The sequence below is a fragment of the Gavia stellata genome, chromosome 14 (genome assembly GCF_030936135.1).
Source record: "Gavia stellata isolate bGavSte3 chromosome 14, bGavSte3.hap2, whole genome shotgun sequence".
NCBI classification, from domain to species: domain Eukaryota; kingdom Metazoa; phylum Chordata; class Aves; order Gaviiformes; family Gaviidae; genus Gavia; species Gavia stellata.
In genome coordinates this window covers 11,608,287-11,624,445 of record NC_082607.1, presented here as the reverse complement: position 1 = coordinate 11,624,445, position 16,159 = coordinate 11,608,287, and the positions used below count along the sequence as shown (strand labels likewise).

Here is a 16,159-nt window from a genome sequence, read left to right as displayed (position 1 = left end):
GCTGTGCCCCACGGCACCAGTGATGTGGCGGAAGGACCGGGCATGGCCCCTTGTACCAGCGCTTCCGAGCTGGAGAATCTCCTGCTGCTGCCTGCATCCCACCTGGACCCTGCCTGCCCTGGGGAGGGCTCAGTTTTGGTGAGTTGCTGCTCCAGAAAGAGGAACAGCAGCCTGAGGGTCGGCAGGATACATCCCTGCTCTTCCACAGACATGCCCTGGGCAAGTCCCCACTGCATGGCCTTGCTGCGCTTCCTCCCCGTGCTGCCAGGCACATGCTGCCAGCTGGCTCCTGCCCAGCCCGCCGGCCATGCCCGTGTGGATGTGTGCCGCGCTGACTCATTTCACCAAACGCTGCAGGAAATCCCTGTCACCTTTCCAGCACCTCCCTGCACAGCTGGAGTGAAGGATGCTGTGGAGGTTTCCAGCTTCCTCTCTGGAGCAAGCGCTGGGGTTTAGTCACAGGGGATGGGTTTATCCCATGTAACCAGCCCCACGGTGCTCTGCAAGGACAGAGGTGCTTTAGGAGAGCTGCTTTTTTCAGAACCCACTGTCTCAGTTAGGCAGAAAAAATATTAAAATAAACCACCAACCCACCAGCCAAGAAAGGCATCTCTCCTGGTGTTTTTGTCTCCATCCAGGCTGCTGCAAAACCAGCCCAGATGGAGAGACAAACCCTGGCCCTAGTGCAGATAAATCACAGCAGGAGCAAAGCCCACACCTGTCCTTGGGGGAAAAAACTCCCTCCTTTGGAACCAAAGCTCCGGGCTGCAGGAGTAATGCCTGGCAGACCTTCCTCAGCCACTGCACCCCAGCAAAGACGGAGCAAAGAGGAGCTGCAGCCCCATGCAGCTCACAGATCAGCCGACCTGCAGACACTGGGACCCTGAGGGAGCAGCAGCCCAGGGGGGCCAAGGGCACCAACACCCCTGAGTATCTGACAAATTGAGCCCTGAGGTTCCCTAGCCCCAGAGCAGAAATGCCAACTTGGAGGAGGTCCCAAAAATAAGCATGCTCTCCTCCCCTGGCTTTCTCTGCAGTAAGTGGGTCAGCAGAGTATTTCTCCTTTCTCTCTCGTTTCTCACATTGGAGGCGTCTCTGAATGATTCAGGCACCGGGAGCACAACAGCCGTGCTCCTCACACAGGGTGACTGGGGGGGGCTGCACCTGCAGGAGCTGGAGAGGACAAACATTCAAGGGGGGTCTCACCGGCCAGAGGATGCTCTCTGCAGCTGCTGGCTTCGCATGCTAATTATTAAGGGATCTTTGCTCCTCAAGTGTCAGAGCAGCTTGGGGAAAACCACAGCAGCTTCCAGGCACACACGTCCTTCATAAGTCACCTAATTACCCTGGCTGATTAAATGAAGCTCAGAGCAATTGCTGTCCCCTGGGCTTGCTTTGAGGGTTGCTGCTGCTGGAGATGGAGTCACATTCCCAAGGGGTGTCCAGTTTTTGGTGTCTGTTGTGGACTGTGCTTAGCTCATCTCCTGAGACACCCTGGCTGCTGCAAAAACTCCTGGAACAAGCCCCAAGCCCCCAGGTCTGCTCATATTCAGTAAAGCTTTCCCTGTACCCGCCAAGAAGTGGGTCTCCTCCACAGATCACAGAATCACAGAATCACTACAGTTGGAAAAGAACTGTAAGATCGTCAAGTCCAACCATCAACCCAACACCACCATGCCCACTAAACCATGTCCCGCAATGCCATGTCCACACGTTCCTTGAACACCTTCAGTGAGGGTGACTCCACCACCTCCCTGGGCAGCCTGTTCCAGTGTTTCACCACTCTCTCAGGAAAGAATTTTTTCCTATTACCCAGCCTGAACCTCCCCTGGAGCAACTTGAGGCCCTTTCCTCTTGTCCTATCACTTGTCACTTGGGAGAAGAGACCAACACCCACCTCTCTGCAACCCCCTTTCAGGTAACTGTAGAAAGCAATAAGGTCTCCCCTCAGCCTCCTCTTCTCCAGACTGAACAACCCCAGTTCCCTCAGCCGCTCCTCATAAGACTTGTGCTCCAGACCCCTCACAAGCTTCGTTGCCCTTCTCTGGACATGCTCCAGCACCTCAATGTCCTTCTTGTAGTGAGGGGCCCAAAACTGAACACAGGATTCGAGGTGCGGCCTCACCAGCACCGAGTACAGGGGCACGATCACCTCCCTGCTCCTGCTGGCCACACTATGTCTGATACAGGCCAGGATGCCGTTGGCCTTCTTGGCCACCTGGGCATACTGCTGCTCATATTCAGCCGGCTGTTGATCAACACCCCCAGGTCCTTTTCTGCAGGGCAGCTTTCCAGCCACTCGTCCCCAAGCCTATAGCATTGCATGGGGTTGTTGTGACCCAAGTGCAGGACCCCGCACTTGGCCTTGTTGAACCTCATACAATTGGCCTCGGCCCATGGATCCAGCCTGTCCAGATCCCTCTGCAGAGCCTTCCTACCCTCGAGCAGATCAACACTCCCGCCCAGCTTGGTGTCGTCTGCAAACTTGCTGAGGGAGCACTCAATCCCCTCATCCAGCTCATTGATAAACACGTTAAACAAGACCGGTCCCAAAACTGAGCCCTGGGGAACACCACTTGTGACCGGCCGCCAACTGGATTTCACTCCATTGACCATGACTCTCTGGGCTCGGCCATCCAGCCAGTTTTTTACCCAATGAAGAGTGCACCTGTCTAAGCCATGATTTGGCAGCTTCTCCAGGAGAATACTGTGGGAGACAGTGTCAAAGGCTTTACTAAAGTCCAGGTAGACAACATCCACAGCCTGTCCCTCATCCACTAGGCGGGTCACCTGGTCATAGAAGGAGATCAGGTTGGTCAAGCAGGACCTGCCTTTCATGAACCCGTGCTGGCTGGGCCTGATCCCCTGGTTGTCCTGCACATGCCCTGTGAGCGCCCTCCAGATGAACCTCTCCATAATCTTCCCCAGCACCGAGGTCAGGCTGACAGGCCTGTAGTTCCCCAGATCCTCCTTCTGGCCTTTCTTGTAGATGAGTGTCACGTTGGCAATCCTCCAGTCATCCGGGACCTCCCCTGTTAACCAGGACTGTTGATAGATGATGGAGAGCGGCTTGGCAAGCTCCTCCGCCAGCTCCCCCAGTACCCTTGGGTGGATGCCATCAGGCCCCATAGACTTGTGGGTGTCCAGGTGGCATAGCAGGTCGTTAACTGCTTCCTCCTGGATCACGGGGAGTTTATTTTGCTCTCCATCCTTGTCTTCCAGCTCAGGGAGCTGGATACCCTGAGGATACCTGGTGTGGCTATTAAAGACTAAGACAAGGAAGGCATTAAGTACCTCAGCCTTTTCCTCATCCTTCATGACAATGTTCCCCCCTGCATCCAGTAAAGGATGGAGATTCTCCTTGGCTCTCTTTCTGTTGTTAATGTATTTGTAGAAGCATTTTTTGTTATCCCTTACGACCGTGGCCAGATTCAGTTCTAGCCAGGCTTTTGCCTTTCTAATTCCCTCTCTGCATGACCTAACGAGGTCCTTGTATTCTTCTTCAGTTGCCTGCCCCTTCTTCCAAAGGTGATAAACTCTCTTTTTTTTCCTGAGTCCCAGCAAAAGCTCCCTGTTCAGCCAGGCCGGTCGTCTTCCCCGACGGCTCTTCTTACGGCACATGGGGACTGCCTGCTCCTGTGCCTTTATGATTTCTTTCTTGAAGAAGGTCCGGCCTTCCTGGACCCCTTTGCCCTTCAGGACTGTCTCCCAAGGGACCCTCTCAACCAGTGTCCTGAACAGGCCGAAGTCTGCCCTCTGGAAGTCCGTCGTAGTGGTTTTGCTGATCCCCCTCCTTACTTGGCCAAGAATTGAGAATTCAATCATTTCATGGTCGCTAAGCCCAAGACGGCCTCCGACCATCACTTCTCCCACCAGACCCTCTCTGTTTGTAAACAGCATAAAAAGATGCTGTGCTTGGGGCCGTGGGGAAGGGACACAGCGGTGCCCTGCCTTACCCGTCCCCCCAGTGCTCAGTGCTGCTCGACCCTGGCATCCTCGCACCGAAAGAGCTCCTGGCGAGCCAGAAAAGGGGACAAATTTAAAACGAATTTAACAGTGCTTCACGGGAATGGCTGTTTAAGGGAAGCACTGTCCCAGAAAACTCCTCTCTTGATCATTGCCAGGAAGAAAGGAGACCTGGATGCAGGGAGCTGTAGCAAGGCCCCGCACAGCCTGAAGCCCTCCACCCAGCTGCCCCCCAACCCCGGGCTGTGCCTGTTGCTGGGGCACAGCCCTGAGCCTGCCTCCGCAGCTCACGCCCATGGGTGTCTTTGCACTGTGCTCGGCTAGTCCCCATATGCCCAGCCCAGGCTTCAGGGCTGGCAGGGGTGCCTGCTGGCCAGGCAGCAACAGGAGAGGGTGCAGACTCGCAAGATGGAGGGATTGTCAGGGAAGATGGACCAGGATCCTCGCCAAAGGGGCAGAAAACAGGTAAGAGTTGAATGAGGAGATTATGATGCATCCAGGAATTGTTATTCACCTTTTACAGCTGCTGCAGGGAACAGCAGGACTTGCCCACGGTCACTGCAAGCAGGAAGGAAGTCAGAAAGAGAGCGCCTGTATCACCCGAGCAGCCACTTGATATCATTTGCTGTGCTTCAGGCTGGCTGCATCCATTCACTGTCAAAGCTCAGCACTTCTTGGCAGGAGGGACAGCTTGAGGGGCAGCCCGGGGCTCACTGCTGCTCTCAGCACAGCTCTGTGCCTGCTGCCAGGCTGCTCAGCCTGCCCTCCTGTTCCATAAACCCGTCTGGCAGAAATCCCAGATGCTGGCAAGAGGGAGCAGAAAGCCCCTTCCTTTGCAATGTGAAAGTGGGGGAGGCTGGGGGAGAGCCGGCTTGCACTGAAAAGTCCCCACAGCAGCTGAGGGAAGTGAAGGAGAAGGGCTGTTGCCCCCTGCCCACAGACACTGAGCGGCATGGATGGCTGGAGCCCGAGTTTGTTTCATTTCCAGAAAATGAGAAAAGAGAGAGAGACGGCGGCAGAGAGAGAGAAACCCCGCTGAAAATCCCCGTGCTCTTGCTTTGACAGAGCTGAGCTGCAAATTTCCTTTCTGCAAGCTGCAGTGTGACCCCGGCCAGCCACCGAGCTGGGGCTGTCCCTGCACGGCTGCGTGACACCAGCGCCAATGTCCCAGACAGGGGAAGGGGAATTCAGATGTTGCTTCTCACTGTACTAAAAGCAGCGACACGGTGGCAGCCTCGGCAGAGCGCCATGTGGCCAGGGCCACGAGGCCGGCAGCATCGGGGCCACATCATGCTGAGCCACCGGAGTAGCAGCTTGGGAGCACCAGGACACTGCAGCCCTCCAGGTCCTCACACACCGGGGACACATTTCTTATCGACGGGGGACCCTGGCATCTAGCGGAGATGGCCAGGTATGGTGCCTTGCTGAGGTGCCCTGAGGGGCATCGTGGGTCCATTTACAGAGCATTTTTGGGGGCTCTGCAAGTGGGGACTTGCCAGGGGGACACGGTTTTGCTGACCACGTTACTGCCCACTACCGCTTGCCCTGACTGTGCATGGCCACTGGAAGCCTGTGTGGGCTGGCAAGCTGCAGCTCAGCCCAGCCATGCAGGCTGGGAGGCAGGCGTGGCGCTGGGAGGGAGGAGAAGCCTTTGAGACAGGGAACAGCTTTTCGTGCCTGCTTCTCCTGAGCTGAACAGGGCTGCTTGCCTGGAAGGAGCCTTGCAGGGAGCCCCAATGGCTGTGGGGTGCTGAGGTGCTAGTGCTGGGCTCTGCCACTGCCCCCGCTGGCCCCTGTGCCACCTTCTGTGGCAATCCAGGCTTGACCCCACTGCACAAGACCCCCCAGTCCTGCAGCCCCTCTAGCCCTGCTGTCAGCCCAGCTCCTTCCCTGCTGTGGGAGGAAGCCCAGCTGATGGTACGCTTGTGCCTGGGAAGATGGGACCATGCTCCAGGTGCTCAGGCCAGTGGGTGCCCCTGGGACCAAATGTGCAGGGGACCCCCCAGCTGGCACTGGGGAGGAGGCACAAGAGGAGCCCTGCCTGGCCCCAGGGGGGCAGCCTTTTGCTCAGGGCAGAGAGACAAAAACAGGGACACATGCTGCATGGGGATGGGAGCCCACCATGTACCGGACATGCAGAAGACCCCCAGTGCCACCTGACACTGGTGTTCGGATGGGATTTCCAAGATGAAACACTGCTGCCAGGTGCCTACTTGCCCCCAGCCATCACTTCCCATTGGCCATCCCCTCCCTGTCCACCCCATCTTCTTTTCCCAGGGGAAGCTGCTCTGCTTACTGCCAGCCCTGCCTAGAGCCGAGGTGGAGACCCAGCAGAGACATGGTGCTCTTGGCCGCTCAGTAGTCGGTGTAGGATCTGTCTGACAGTCTCACTTACAGCTACATCTGATTACTGAGTCACCAAAGGGTGACCACGCTGCACCCGCAGGAGCTGCCCTCTGATCTGCTGGGGATGGGATGACCCGGGGCTCTTTGAGAGCATGATGGGGGCAGAGGGGAGCCCTGATCCTGAGCAATGCCATGGGGCTTTGGCTGCCCAGGAAAGCAAATGCAGGATCTTTCCAGTTGCCAGAGAGTAAGTAAACCCTTGTGGAGTGCAGTCTCCTTCTCTGGGTGGTTACGAGAGCAAAAGCCCTTTGGAACATCCTGTCTACAGGGTCCCTGGGCTCCAGGGCTGGGCACTGCGCTGGACACCTGGCTTCTCTCCTCCTGCACCCCCATGGTGCCCAGCCCTCCAGCTGTGCCTTGCCTGGCCCTTGGCACCTCAGATGGCTGAGTCCCGAGGCCCAAACCTGCTGTGGGCAGCAGCCACCAGCCCCTGTGGGACAACATCACGCCTCAGTCCCCAGGGAAGCTCTGTCCGGCCACTTTGGTGTGGGTGTGCACACACTGCTCCAGCCAGTTCCCCTTAATCAGGGCAGTGCAGGAAACACGTGCGATGCTGCTGAGCTCACAACACGTCCCCGCCTGCCTGCGACGGGGAAGGAGGTGCTGAGCTGTTTGCGAGTGGGATGTCCCAGCCACCACAGCAGAGTGCTGCCGTTGGTTCCCAGAACATTGTCTGCTCCCCCATCCGGCCTGCGCCGCCTGCGCTCCTGCTCTCACTCATGCACTGGTTTCTGTTAACCCCACAGGAGGGTCAAGCCTGCTCCTCCTTCACTACAATCTCTCCAGAAGGATCTCTTTTTTTTTTTTTGCCTATTGCGTCTCAGGTTTTCTGGCTTTGCTACTCCCTGGGCAGCTGCCTCCCCAGGTGGGAAGTAGGTGACTTTTGTTCTGTAGGAGTTCAAGTGGGTAATGGCTCAGAAATTGGAGGGATCACACAGAATCACACAGAATGTGTGATCATTGTTTCAGGGGAGACAATAAAATGTGTTCCTGAGCTGCTGAAACCGGCTCAGGGGCTTCAGGGCAGAGGTGGGTGTGCGCGCTGGACACAGCACAGCAGACCCTCCATACTGCTTCCAACACGCCTGAGCCCCCGGCTCCACCGCACACCTGCCCTGCTCCTCTGTGGGACCCAACACGGGAAAAGAAGCCCGGGCCCATGTGCCAAGGTGCTGAGCTGCCCAGGGAGGTTGTGTTTGTTTTAAGCAAATGGCAAAAGGTGCTGTTTCTGTGGAGTGACAGCTTGCAGCCGAGCAAGAGCCTCCCACGTCAGAGGGAGCAGACCGCCATGGGCTTCAGGAAGCTTTTAAGACACCCCTGGAGCCCTCTTTGTCCCTCCCCTGGATGCCACAGGCCCCGTCATGCTGCGCTGACACTCTGCAACTGAGCCGGTCCTCCTGGGACACTCCACGGCAGAGCCACCAAGGTCACCGGGGCTGAGGGGACCCGTGGAGCCACACCTGAGCAGGTGATGCTATTGCAGTAGCAAAGGGGACGATCTTTTAGCGGGGCACACCGATGGACACCAGTGGACGCACAGGACACCAGGGGGCGCACAGTCGAGGCCAACGCGTGCGCACATGCATGGCCACGACCGGTCTACACCCACGCGCGTGCCCGGGCTCCCCCCAGGCGCGCCGCCGCTCCGTGCCCGCCCCCCTCCCAGCGCGTTCCTCCTCTCAATGACGCGCCGGGGGCGTGACGTGGCGCGGCCACGTGAGGCGGTGGCCGTGGGCCTGCGCCTGCGCCGCGTGGTCACGTGCCCGCGGCGGCCCGGTGGCGGCGGCGAGCGGAGCCCAGCGGCGCTATGGCTGTGCCGGGCGGAGGTGGGCCGGGATGGCATGGCATGGCATGGCGGCGGCGGGTCCCCCCACTCTTCTGCCCCTGGCGGCGGGGTTCCCAGCTCCCCCAGCTCGGCCCCGCCGGCGGAGAACGGGGCTTGTGCCCTGCGCGGCATCGTTTCTGTTCTCAACGCGCGGCAGTCGGTACTGGGGCCCGGCACCGCCTGAGGGTCCGAACTGCTGCAGGACGCTCTGGGGGCAGCTCCTGGGACACGGCTCCTCAGCCCCTGCCCTTTCCTCAGGGGCATAACCTGCGGGAGCACCGAGGGTGGTGAGGGATCCCTGGGACGGGGTCTGAGGGGCCCTGGGTGGGGTTTGAGGCCCTCGGGGGAGGGCGTGGGGCCTGGGGGTTCCCAAAGTTCCGTGGGGAGTGCCAGGCCCCGTGGGCTGTGTGAGTGGGCAGGGGTCCCGTGTCCCTGGGGAGGCCCTGGGCAGCTGGCAGGGAGCTGTGGGACAGCAGTCCTGGCACTGAGCCTTTCCAGGTGCCTGCAGGTGTGAAGGAGGACTCGTTCAACATGCTGGACCTGGCGGAGTACACCAAGAACCGGCCCTGGTGGCGCAAGGTCTTTGCCCCCAGCTCGGGGTCGAGTGCCGAGAAATACAATGTGGCCACACAGCTGGTGATCGGAGGGGTAACGGGATGGTAAGATGTGCAGGGGTTGCCGTTGCTGCTTGTTGCAAGCAGGCAACTAGTGCCTGTAGGCACTAGCTGGGCTCTTGGGAATGCGCTGACAGGTGCAGGGTGGTCATCTGGCAGTCTTTCAGAGAAGGCAGGTGTCCAGCTTGCTCAGCTCACTGTGCCCTGGCATGCTCTGCTGAACTGTGGGATGTCTTAAAAGCTGTCTCTAATGTGGAGCTGAAGAACTGAGACTATCTCCTAGGGAAGAAAATGGCATCAGGCTTTAATTTTTGAGGTGAGATAGTTCTCTTTAACTTCTGCCATAAAGTGGTGGTATTGAATTTAGGACAGGCAAATATGAGCCTCTTGGAACAAGGATACCTTCTTCCCTGGAGCTGGATGTGCTTCAGGCATCGGCACAAAAACCTCCTGTGGAGGTGGCTTATTGCACCTGTGGGCAACGTTCCTGGGATTTCGTGTCGCTTGTAGGAAGTGCTGGGGCTGGTGGCTTTTGTCTCTATTTGCAACTTCTTTCCCACAGCAGCATTGTTTGAGTTGAAAACTTGGTGTAATTACACTGCTTTCCTTCTTGCTGTGCCTGTCTTCTTTGTCTGGCATGGGGGTAACCATTTAAAAGTGTATGACAGATCTTCATTTTCTGATGAAAGTATGAGCTGGCCACGTCTCTCTTGTATCTTCACTGAGTGTATGTATTCAGAAATAGGTAAGAGCAGGTTGCTGTGTTGTTTTGCAATGTTGGTAAGGAAACCGTGGTCAAAGTAAAGTCTGTTTTGGGTAATACAATACACTAGCCCCTTTGCTGTATGACTGAGCAATGGCGTGGCGCTTGCTTGAGTTCTGGTGGCTGCAGTGATGTCTTTCATGTTGAGAGCGTGTAACCCCGTTTGGAGACCAGTGTAGCTTTAGACCACTGCTGTCTGCTTGTTTCAGCATTTTTCTCTTCTGAGAAATGAAAAGTAAGCAGTTGTTTGGGCCACAAAGAAGCTTGCATGCTTCTATCTCCCCGTGCTCTATCTTGGAGCAGCAGCAGATGTGCTGTTTAATTTCCCTTCAGAGATGATACCAGTTTAAAAAAAAAAAAACTAAAATCACTTGTTGATTTTGGTGAAATCACATGTTTCAGATTACTCTTTTGGGAGAAGGTTGACATTGAAGAGATAAGAATCAAAACTGCAAAAGGCTGAAATGCAATAGTGAGAAGTGAAAAGCTAGAAAGCATCAGTTTTCGGCTGGGCACAAATCCTTTCTCTTTCTCTCTGGTTGCACGTGTGTTTCTTCTGCTGTTTGTCAGGCTGGGTAATTACTGCCAAAGGCAGCCTTGCCTGTGGAAAGCATGCTGAGGAGTGTGTGTTTGGTATCTCATTCTGACTGGATCCTGGTCGATTTGTAGGTGTACTGGATTCATCTTCCAGAAAGTTGGAAAGCTGGCAGCGACAGCGGTGGGAGGTGGCTTTTTCCTACTTCAGGTGTGTATGGACAGTGGGCCAAGCTTTCCGAGAACTGTGCTGGTGGGGGTGAAGGGCTGTCTAGTGATCATTGCCTGTTGGGACATGTGGGGCCAGTTTCCCAGTCTGCCAGGAGCTCTGTGTGGCCGTGGATGTCAAGGGTATGTGTTCCCCAGGGTACGCAGATTTAGCAGCAAAGCAGGATCAGTGTGTGTAAACTTAAGGATTACCAAAAGGTGCTATCTGCTTAGGGTCTGCTAATAAAGGCCAGGCCAAAGGCACGTGGGGGCTGTTACTGCAGGGGCACCTGAGTGAAGCAGGAGGCAGCCTTTGGCTGTGGCAAACTGCGCTGCTGCTGCAGGACTGTCCGGTCAGAACTGGCTACTTAATTAGCCCTATGCCTGTGGAGATGGTGTCCCTTGAGAAACAGCCCTGGCTGTCAAGAGGGATTTGTCCATGTCTATGATATGCTCCCTGTAAACTTGTCTACCTGAGGAGTCAGGCCAGCACAGATGGACTCTGTAAAGCATTGGGGAAAAGGAGAGAAATGGAGATCTTTCTGTCCTCAACAATTTCTCCTGGTTTCCAAGAACCCTGGCACTGAGGGTTGCTCGGATGTGGACATCTAGCTCATACATCCTGCAGGAGGCAGAACAGCTCTCAGGCCTCACTCAGCAGTCTTATTTGTTTGCTTCTCAGGCGCTGTCTCGTGTGTGACTCATTCTCCCCGCTCTTCTGGCTCTGCTTGTTCTGCTGAAAGCCAAAAGCTTGCTCTGGGCAGAGAGAGTTTCACTGCTGAATCATCCTGACCAGATGAAATATTTAGAGAGGAAGAGGCTAATAATAGCTGTGTCCACCCACAGCAGCAGGAGAGCTGCAGAGTCCCAATGATACACGTGGCAGTTGTGAGGGAGAGGTGATGCCAGCTTTACATTAAAGAGTAGGGGCTGAAACAGGCTAAGCTGCAATGTGTGCCCTGCTGTTAGGGGATTACTGTGGGAGACAGATGTTGCAGGACAGTTAATACAGCTACAAGGGTGGTCCTTTGTCCAATTCTTAAGCTAGTGTGCTCATCCTCTCAGCCCACAGGACTAGTGTGTGGGAGGCGGCTGTGATCAGGGAAGGTGGGTGGGCAAGGGGGTCTGTTTAGCCCTGGTCATGCAGGACTTTACTCCAGGAACTTTGTTTCCACCCCTTAAAACTCTAGATTGCAAACCACACAGGATACATCAAAGTGGACTGGAAGCTAGTAGAACGGGATGTGAACAAAGCCAAGCAGCAGCTGAAATTTCACAGCAGTGGTAACAAAATGTCCCCAGAAGTGAAAAGCAGAGTTGATGAGGTGAGAAAACTCTCCCAGGGCGTGTGCAGGTGCTTAGCTGGAGGGACAACAGAAAATGGGATTGACTCCTGGGCTCTTGCGAATCTTCCATTGTGCAAATACAAGGAGGGAATGCTTGCATGACAGCAAAACTGGAGAGATGGCAAAGCTATTTATGCGTATTTGAGACAGCCAGGGCGGCTTCTAGGCATGACATCAGTCACCATGTGTTGCTGCAAATTCCTTGGGGTTGGGAGAAAACGTGCTGGGGTTGTGGGGAGAAATGTTTCTTCAGTCTGACAAGAAAAGCTAAGCAGATCTGGTGGCAGAGTGGTCTAGTTACCTTGGACTCTGCTGTACCCTGGTCTGGCACGTACCATCAGCAGCCCCTTCTGTCAGACTGACTGTGCTGGTTGTGAGAGAGCCCTAGGGCACGTAGGCTCAGACTGCAGCTCTCAGAGGATCTGGGCTGAGCTGGGACTGGATCAGTTCAGGAGCTGTACATGCAGCGGGGAGATTGGGGAGGGGAGGTCATGAGGTAGGATACTTTCCCAGACCTGAGCAGTGGCCTCTCTCCGAGCATCGCTCACCTTGGAGAACAACCTAAGGGATGCCTTCTTGTGGGAAGGGTGGCTGGGTGACCTGCTGTTGTTGAACACTGTTGGCTCTTCTCTCCCCTGCTTAGGTGATCATATTTCTGAAGAAGAATGTTATCCTGACTGGAGGGTTTGCTGGAGGATTCCTGCTCGGAATGGCATCCTAGAAACTGCGCTCGACTCTCCCTTCATGCTCAGCCTCCCCTGCCCTCCTCTACTGTTGTTCTCTCTCTCTCACTTAAAAGTCAAAGGATGTTGCTGACAGGCTCAGTTCCTTCTGCTTACAGGTTCCAGCCCTTACTTCTTACAATGCTGCTTCTGATTTCCAACTTTTTCCTGTGTCTGGGCTGTTAGGATGCTGGGATCAGTCTGAAAGGTTATAACTCCTGGTGTATCATTGTGATTCCTCTCCCCACCAAATGTGCCCAGTCCCAAATTTTCTGATGAGTTGCAGCCTCATAAACATGTAGTGCAGAGAAATCTCCGAAATGCGCTTCTTCCCAGGTGCTCAGGGCTGTTATATGTACATTTGTCTGCCAGTATATATGTACAACAGGTGCCAGCTGTTCACTGCTATTTAGCTTGCACTTTTCCTGCCCCAGTACCTAGAAAGCCTGTGCGTTCGTCTGCACAGAGGTGGTGTGTGCAATCCAAAATGTGCTTGGCTGTCCTGGGGTGGATGCAGAAGTGTCAGGGGACAGCCTGGGCTGTGTCCAGGGCAGGTGAATAAGGAGCAAGTTCATGCTATATGTGGTGCTGGGGGTTCTCCTGCCCTCCCCCTGCCATTGCACTGCACATAGATGGCTGTTTGGTTTCTCCTCTGCTGTTATTTATACCCCTTACTGGAATTGCAGCACTGGCACTGCTGATGGAAACTGAGCACCGTGGGTGACTCTCCAGGCCCTTTCCTCATCATGTGTTCTGAAAGTCACCAAGCTTCCTGCACTGTAGAGCGTCTTTAGCCTTTAGTCTTGCTTGCTAGCTGACTGCTCAGCCTTTGAAATGTGCTGAAGCGCTCTCTTGTGGTGGGCAGACTTCCAGCGTGCTTGACCTGTCTGTGTCAGGCTAGCTGGCGCAGGCAGTGTGCATTTCAGCTGTGCTACTTACTGTAAATCACCTTGAGCCTCAGACTGTTTTTTCTAGGTCTACCATGACCTTCTCTGGCCACTTTGGCGTTGGTGATGCTCTTAGAGCTGTAACTGTGTGGGATAGGATTGTAGACGGGAAATGCATCCCTGTTTAGGGTACACTGTACTGGTCCAGGGTCCCTGTTGCCAGCTCTGCTGGAGTGGTGGCAGGGGAGGATGTGAAATTTGGAGTGCAGTCCTTTACCTGCTCTGCAGAGCACAAACTCCATCTCCCTGGTCTCTGGAAGCAACTGAAATGACAAAACTGTTGGGAAAACCAGGTTGTGCTCTTGTGGGAGTGGCTCATTTCCATACTTTCTGCTTTGGTTATGTTCCTTCCTTCTTTGCGTTTACCATTTCCACAGAAAAAGCTGCTTGTTTAATTCCATGAGCTGCAGTCCTTCTCCTGCAGGTGATGAGGCAGCCCAGATGCAGAGCTCAGCTGTTTTTGGACAGTCTGTCCTAGTGCAGCTGTGTGCAGAGCAGAACTCTAACCTACAAGAGAAAATTAAAAAAAAAAAAAATAAATAATTCCTTAGAGGTCATCTGCATTGGCTGTGCTGGGCTGGCATTGCAGCTTTCCAGAGTGTGGGGAATTGCGTGACGGTGGGGTGATGTCCTCCAGAAGGTACATGTAGAAGATCTTGCCAAAAATTGTTTTGGTTTTTTTTTTTTTAATGTGAAAGTCAGCCCATCCTTCAAATGGGAAACATGCTAGGGAATGATGATGCGCATGGGTGATAGGATGTAGCGCATGGGTGATAGGATGTAGCACCTGGCTCAGTGACTGCATCCTACCTCCAGTGCTGGGTAATGCCTTTCTGATCATCTGCTGCTGCTCTCAGTATGGCTAGAAATGGGGATCTTCCCCCGAGAGCTGCTGGAAGAGCTGGAATGGTGGGTTCTTCCACCAGAGGTTTTGGGATGAGCACATGCAGCTGTTAATTTTGTTTCAGCTCTCTTGAAGTGTCAGTGTAGCAACACATTGATTCAGCTGAGGTTTTCTCACCTTCAGGATCGGAAAAGAGGCTGCAGGTAATCGGGAAACAGAAGTTGGTATCTTTGCTCCTGTCCTGCCATACATGGCAAAGGAGAATGAAGGAGCAGCTGGACTCACATCCTTTTAATGATGGTCTTCCTCAAAGCCATCCAGGACTGCAGGAGCGATGTGATGCAGCAAATAGATCTTCAGTAAATTGGTCTTTGGGAGTGGAGTGACAGTGGTGGTTTTGGGGGTTTGTTTTTGTAGGAACCCTGCAGGGCTGAACATGCATGAATTGATACATTTGTATTGCAGGGTATCTCTTGTTCCTGCAGGAAAACAGCATTGCTGCCTCTCTGCTTGGTGTGCTGCATAACACAACTTCTTCTGAGATGCACTAATCTCCACAAAGCTTTCTCCAACGACAAAGCTCAAAGTAAATAATAAACAGACCTTAGGGATGTTTTTCAGGCTCAAATAAGTCACTGTTTCTGCCCAGCCCCAGGGAAGGGTGTACTGGATTGTGCTCCACAGGGCCCTGACTTGCTGCTATGGAGAGAGATGGCCCAGAGAGGGAGCTAAAACACCTCAATTGCTGCTGGAAGGGGGAACAAGGGACAAATTCATGAGTTTGATGTGAATGCAGGCAGGGCTTGTGGCTGGCACCGTTTGATGCTGTGGGCTCACACTGGAAGCTTTGATGCTGAATCAACCTCTGTGGGGATGCATTTTCATTGTTGCAGGTACTAAGATGAGGTGTTTCCCCCCCCCCCCCCGCCCCTGCTTCTTTTGGTCTTGTTTCAACAACTTCTGGTGTCTATTCCAGTATGAGGTTTAAAACACACTGGGCTTTTAAAGTGTTTTTATATTCTATGTAAATGCTTGTTGAAGTGATATTTTATTAAACAATTTTGCTGTAATAGCTTCTATGTGTGAGGTCTGTTGACTTCTTGGGAACCAGCGTAATTCTTGTCTTATCCTGTGTATTGCGTTTGAGTCACAGGAGCAGTTACAGCCAGTCCAGTAGCATGAGGCCACTGGCCTTCCCTCTTCTCTGCAGGTAACCATGGGCTGCCTTAATAAATCCCTCTCCTTGATGATCCTGGCACCAATCACCCATGTTCCCAAAAGGTGGGATGCTTCTGGGGCAGAAGGTGATTCTGCTGTCAGCCTGGCTTCAGGGCCTCCCGAGTAGAAATGGCCATGGAGACAAGGCTTTTCTTTTTAATAGGCACAACAGAAGCCTAAATACTTATTTTTTTATCATCTTTTAATGACTTTCTACTGCTCCTGCTCAGATAGGGCAAAATGAGCTGCTTCACAACATTGTCATCACTTTCCTCTACTTTTCAAGAATACTAAAACCCGTATTCTGTCTTAAGGTTTTTTTTTGGGAGGGAGGGGGTGGGAGGGGAAGGCTAGCCCTGAATTATTCTGGTCTTGAGCCCTGGTTATAAAAATAATCAAGCAGCTTCTATTTAAACATGATGATATCACATGTAGCTCTAGACTGTGAATGGCAGCCAAGCTGCCCGGCTTGCAGGTATGTTGTATTCTCAAGAACAACCAAACTGAGACTACAATTTGTTCCAGTCATTTATTTTGTATCATGGTATTTCAGAGCAGTGAATACAGATGGTTTGCTCTTCTAGGCTTCAATACACTCAACTATTGTGCCTAGACTACAGTGGTCTGTTTATAGAAGCTGTATTTCATAAGTAAGTTGTACTTGATCACAGCACAAAAGTCCTTTATGGCTAGATCTAATGACAGAGTTAGGGGCCTAGTGGGTTCGAAGTCTGATATTTAGGTGCTTAGGCCCTGTAATGGACTTG

General features: G+C 53.8%; 1 protein-coding gene across 1 annotated transcript; it reads left to right on the top strand.

Moving 5' to 3' along the window:
- Positions 1-8,161: 8,161 nt before the first annotated feature.
- Positions 8,162-14,966, top strand: FUNDC2 (FUN14 domain containing 2). The gene is made up of 5 exons (XM_059824624.1): positions 8,162-8,198; positions 8,706-8,856; positions 10,244-10,319; positions 11,506-11,640; positions 12,305-14,966. The coding sequence occupies exons 1-5, from the start codon at positions 8,180-8,182 to the stop codon at positions 12,380-12,382; spliced, it is 459 nt and encodes a 152-aa protein (XP_059680607.1). The 5' UTR covers positions 8,162-8,179; the 3' UTR covers positions 12,383-14,966.
- The last annotated feature ends 1,193 nt before the right edge of the window (positions 14,967-16,159 follow it).